Here is a 6,000-nt window from a genome sequence, read left to right as displayed (position 1 = left end):
AAATGTTATGTTGAAGGTTTGAGCCTCGGTTTGGCCATTCCACAATGGTGTGTTCGTCACATCTTTGCTCTACATGAATTTGAGCAACACTCTCAAGAGACATGAGTGCAATTGGCGAAAGGTAGATTTTGTGCTTACAATGCTAGTAACAATTCCGTATAGTGAATTCAAACAAACTACTGTTATGTATTATGAAAAATGAAATGAGCACATGTATTTATGCCAAAATAGACATCCATATAAAAGGATCACCAGACATGAGCTTTGCATTAATTGGAAATTCACATTTATGTCTTCAAGTTACAAGTCCCTGCATCCCAAGTTTTACAAAGCGATATTAACCGTACCTGCTCTCTGGCAGCACCTGTTACAAGTTACAACCTCAATGTGGCTTTCTTTACCAATGCTGCAAAATCAATAAATTTTAGACACCAGTTTTAAATGTTTTTATAAAACTCCCGTGCTTATGCTGAAACTCCATTCAAACAGACCCAGTATAGTCTTTGCAGAACCCTGACTGGATATGGAACCAGGTGGCTGTATGTACTCTGTAAAATAACTGCTACACTATTTCATCGCAAAAATGGAAAGAAAAATGTTGCACAAATTAAAATGGCAAGAAATAAATTCCTCCCAAGAATCTATCCTCTGAAACAATTACTGGCTTCAGTAAAGTTGAGGCAGCATGTAGATTCATACCATCATTTCCTTTGGTTATCTGTCACTTCCGTTTTCCTCCGCTGTTCTGCACTTAACAAGACTTGTGCTGTCCAATCACTCCATGCTTCTCTTACAGTATTCAATTCTCCTTCAGGAATCCTGCCAAGCTCTAATCTTTCAAGCCATTCATTCCACATTGAATTCGTATCTTTCAGCACTGATACCATCTCTGGGAGCAATACCTTCGACCAAAATTCTTCTTTTCTTTTGACAACACTGTCAGGTGTTCTCAACCTTGGTAGGTCATTAGAGTCGTTCACGTTCTTGGGTTTATTAAAATTACTTCGAAAAGGGAAAAATTCATTGCTTGCTAAGAAAAGTCCCTTTGAAGGAGCAAGAGGGAGCACCACACGACATGGAACTGTCAGGGATATTGCTATTATGTCTGATGGAAGCACATCCCGCATGATAGCAACAGCTGTTCCCACCATTTTTCTTATCTGCAAAAGGTCCTCCACCCGTGAGCATTGTACAGTGTCATGGTCACACATGTAAACATGTTTGCACACATGCACACATGGTTGCGTGCACATGCATGCACGCACACGTGTACGTGTGTGTGTGTGTGTGTTTGTCTTATATTTTTCCACATCCTGTTTTGGGATAGTGATTCTGTAATTTAAAGTAACAAACTTTTCACCCAAAAATAAATAAATGTGTGTGTGTGTGATAGAGTCTTTAGTGATCCTACTTTTTCACTTTTTTCTTTCTTTAGGTACTCTCTGTAGCAATGATTGTTTGTAGACCAAGTACATAGATCATGATGTATATCCTATGTTGACATTTTCTCTTGATGTATTTTCCATCATCCCATTCTGGGATGGTTATTCTGTAATATAAAGCAACTCAATTTTTCACGCAAAAAAAAAGTGTGTGTGTGTGTGTGGAAAGACAGAAATCATAGAGTTTTTGGTGATCCAATTTTCTCACCTTACTCTTTCTTCAGGCACTCTTTGTAGCAATCTTTTTATGATTGCCTGCAAACAAGGTCTATAGATCAAGATGTATATTTGTCCTATATTGAGATTTTCTCTTGATGTATTTGAGCACATCCTGCTTTGGGATGCTGAATCTATAATATAAAGGCAAAATTCTCACCAAAAAGAAAAAGAAAAAGTGTGTGTGTGTGTGTGTGTGTGTGAGAGAGAGAGAGAGAGAGAGAGAGAGAGAGAAAGAAAGAAAGAAAGAAAGTGTATTATTGTCCACTAAAGGCCAAAATGGGCCCATGGGACATCAAGAACTCTGCGTACAAGATAGCACAAAATCAACGTGCCACAAAGAAGAGGCATCGTCGAATATCATCTAAGTGCTACGCAATACAATGCAAGTGAAAGTACATAATGTCAAATCCGAGCCTAAATACAAAGTAAGCTAGATGCAAGGAAACCGCCCCTGGGTGCAAAATGGGGGGATGAGTACAATATGTCAATGCAAAGATACAAGTCCAAGTGTCACGGAGTCTGAGAACCAAAATAATACTGGAAATCCTGTCCATCGACTCTGCCTCCTGCTATGAGAGTACAAATCTGAGCAAAAGTGAGGTGAGCGGCTGGTGGGACGAGATCTCCATGAGTAAGTCTCCTCCGAAAAGCTGCCATCATCCTGGATCGTCTGGAGATGAAGCGGCGAGTACGTCCCCTATGTAACAAGATCCTGCGGCGTCTACAAACCATCTCATATGTACATCCACAGGGTGGAGGCATGTGTCCTGTGTGAGCTCTGACCTCCTCGTGCTCCTCCTGATACCTGTCATTTGGTATAGCGTGTGTCTGAGCTCTATCGGGCTGGGCTCTATCACGCTCCGGTCTGTGCTGATGGTCTCTGAGGTAGTGTCGTCGAAGCATAGTGGCCTCCCTGACATAAAGAGCTAGGCAATGCTGATCCTCATAATCCATCACTCGTGAGAGAGGTCCAAAGCCATCCGTGAAGAGACAGTGGAATCTCCCTCTGATCTCATAATATAGCGGGCATCTGCAAATGAAGTGCTCCTCTGACTCCACCTCTCCCATGGTGCAACAAGGGCAGATCCTGGTCTCTCGGCCTGGACGCCGTCCATCCTCCATGCGTCGCATCCTACCAGCCTCTATCTCGAGCTGATGCGAAGAGACTCTAAGCTGGCCAAGGGCAATCCTCAGTGAGTGGGACATGTGGATACCTGTGTAGCCTGGTGGAATGACAAATCCATCCTCTGAGATCCGAAGGAAGTGGTCACGATATGTGGCCATCTTCGTCGGAAGCTGCGTGGGATAAATCCAAGTGCGGTACGTATGAAGCTGCAGCAAGTCTGCTCTCGTGACTTGACTAAGCTCGTGGCGAGTCAACTCGAGATGAGGGGCATCTATGCTGTATCGGAAGGGAGGCAGTCTATCCATGTCTAGTCCAAGAGATGTGAGCCACCTAGTGAGTCTGAAGTACCAGCAGTATCGGGCCCCAGATCGTGCCAACTCCATAGAAGATGCAAGTGCTAACCATGGCAACCGAGCTCTGCCTGCTGCTGAGTCTCCAAACTCCCTAACCCTGTGCAAATACATGACCGACTGAAACGCTGCATCCAATGCAAGGGGAGTAGCTCCAAACTCTGCTAGCATGATCTCGTGCGGAACTGTAGCCTTGGCCCTAATGAGCCGAGAGAACATGATGATCTGTAACCTCTCTACTCGTCTCCAATCTGTAGCGCCAAGGTCTCCTGCCCAGAAAGGAGATGCATACATCGCAGCTGGTCTCACCAATGTGTCAAATAGCAGGGATTTCGTATCGGGATGCTGAAAGTGGGACTGAAAACACTGACGCTCAAGATGAGCCAACGAAGCATACCCTTTACTAATCCTATCTCGTGCTGCATATGTCATGGTAAAGATCGGTCCCCTGAAAACTGCCCCCAAATAAGTGTACTCTCTAACAAGCTCAATGGGCTGTCCGTCATAAGTGAAGCAAAACTCATCCGTGCTGTAGATACGATCAGAGGTGTTGAAAACCATAACCTTGGTCTTGCCAAGGTTTACGGTCAATCCCCTGTCCTGGCAAAACCTGTGGAGTGCCTCAATATGTGCCTGGAGGCCCTGAGCAGTAGAGGAAATGAGAACCACATCGTCCGCATACAGGAGGATAGGAATGGAGGATCCTGAGAGAGTAGAGCCCACACCGCCTGTCATCTGTACGAACATCTCTAGCTCATCAATATATAGTCCAAAGAGAGTAGGAGAGAGCGGGCAACCCTGCTTCACCCCAATCGTGCTGCATACCTCCTCTGAGAGCCCCTCACGTGTCCGAACCCGACCAGTGACCCTCTCATACAAAGCCATGATAGCCCACTGTGTTTCTCCACTGAAGCCCATCTCGCGAATCCTCTGAAACAATCTGAATCGCGGAACTGTGTCAAATGCCTTCCTGAAGTCCACGAAGCAACAATAAAGCCGTTGCCTTCGTGACTTCGCCTCCTCTACCAGTGCCCTGAGTGTGAGAATGTGGTCAAGTGTCGAATAATCCCTGCGAAATCCAGCCTGCCCTCTGGCTCTGAGTCCTGTCGTCTCGGCATGGTCATTTATACGGCTTTCCAAAACTGATGCATAGATCTTGGCCATAACGTGGCCAATCATGATGGTCCTGTAATTCGACGGCTCCATAGGGTCCCCCGACTTGTGAATAGGAACTATGGTATTGCCTAACCAGGACTGTGGTAGGCCTGTACAAACAGACTCATTGAAGAGACGGGAGAGAACAAAATCTAAGGTATCAATCCCATGGATTACATACTCCGCTTGCAATCCATCATGATCCTTAGCTCTCCCGTTCTTCAATCGGTGGACTGCTGCACGGACACTCTCCAGTGTGAAGAGAGAGAGAGAAAGAAAGAAAGAAAGAAAGAACTAAATTTTATTAGAGTCTTCGGAAGACCGATGGGTCTATGAGACTGAAAGAAAACCTGATACAAATCACAGTAAGGGTGGAGCTACTGAAACGAGCATCATCACCAGTGCTGAACCCTAAGTCTGATCATACATAATCAAATACATCTGGATGTAACAATGAAAAGAAAAGAAAAGGACTGGAGCGGAGCGGAATCCTCCGTATGTCATGTCGCCCTGGCTGGTGCATAGCCGGTGATGGGACGCTGGCGCCCGTCAAGGGGTGCCGTGCGTCTCGGTCTCCTGGACGAGGCTCGACACAAGACCAGAGCCACCGTGACTCCCATGGGACGTATCCCGGGTCTAAACAATGATGGGAGGTCCCCCAGAGTGATCTGTGTCCCCCCTCGATGTCTCATGTGTCCTGCTGCGGTCGTCGGGTCGAAGTCTCTGTCACATCTGTGGCTAGAGACTGGACGATCAATGTCACTCGATGGGAAGAACTCTGTGATCCTGCTCTGAGAGGTGTATGATGATGTGGCCAAGCGTCATCGCTTGAGTAAGTACTCTCTGTGTCGGACTCCCTCGTGAATGAAGGCCGAGAGAGAGAAGGAGTGCTCCTGCTCAGCCTAGCCTGCCATACTACCTTGCCTGTCGTACAGCCTAGCCTTCCCGTACAGCCTAGCTTGCCGTACAGCGTCCGTTCGTCTATGGGTTTTCGTATGTTTTCCGTTCGTTTGGCTAGTTTTGCTCCGTACTGTTCTTTTTGCCCGTACTGCCGTTGTTTGTCCATACTGTCCGTACGCTTTTTCTCTTGGCTGTCCGTACGTTCTGTCTCTGTACTATTTTTTGTCCTTTGTCCGTTCTGCTTTTTGTCATCGTTCTTTTCCGCACTGTTTTTAGTCATCGTTCTGTTTTTTGTCATTGTTTGTACGTACTGTTGTTTTCCTTTGTCCGTACTGTTTTTTGTCATCGTTTGTTCTTTGTCAGCGTACTTTTCCGTACGTTTTGTCCGTTCTGTTCTTTTGTCCCTTTGTTTTTTTATTTGTTCTTTTCTTTGTGCTCTCCGTTCTCCTTTGGGCTGCTACTATCTTTTTTCCTTTCCTGTTGTCCTTTCTTCTCTTGTCTTACTGTCCTTTTGTTCCTTCTCTCCCTCTTCCACAATGGCAGATTGTCCATATGAGAAGACCTTTCACAAGGAAAGATCGCTTCAAAGCAAAAAGCAAAAGCAGGTAATGGGTCAGGATGACCCCCTACATGCCTCTGCAGAGGCTTAGCTGGTATATGAAGTAATGCATGAGGGCTTTGAGGATACGAGGAAAAGTTGGAATGATCACCATAGGTATCATGATTGAGGTAGATGATATCTTCGACCCCGTGAAGGATTATGCCAAACATGCCATCATTATTTTCTTTCCGGGATGGATGCCTGCTG

At 45.7% G+C, this 6,000-nt stretch overlaps 1 protein-coding gene across 2 annotated transcripts in view; it reads right to left on the bottom strand.

Annotated features, from left to right (window-relative positions):
- Nucleotides 1-313: 313 nt before the first annotated feature.
- LOC147901186 (Pseudouridine synthase family protein) overlaps nt 314-6,000 on the bottom strand; it is a 161,389-nt gene continuing 155,702 nt past the window's right edge. For both annotated transcript variants that reach the window (XM_087375705.1, XM_087375706.1), the window contains one exon: nt 314-1,160. In XM_087375705.1, coding sequence (XP_087231831.1) covers nt 702-1,160 — 459 coding nt within the window. In that variant the 3' untranslated portion in view covers nt 314-701. The remainder of the gene's footprint in view (nt 1,161-6,000) is intronic.

Source organism: Dipteris shenzhenensis, chromosome 6, assembly GCF_047967505.1.
Source record: "Dipteris shenzhenensis isolate YYH24624 ecotype China chromosome 6, Dip_SZ_1.0, whole genome shotgun sequence".
Classification (NCBI taxonomy): Eukaryota; Viridiplantae; Streptophyta; class Polypodiopsida; order Gleicheniales; family Dipteridaceae; genus Dipteris; species Dipteris shenzhenensis.
The sequence above is the reverse complement of the archived record's forward strand: the minus strand, read 5'-3'. Positions and strand labels throughout refer to the sequence as shown.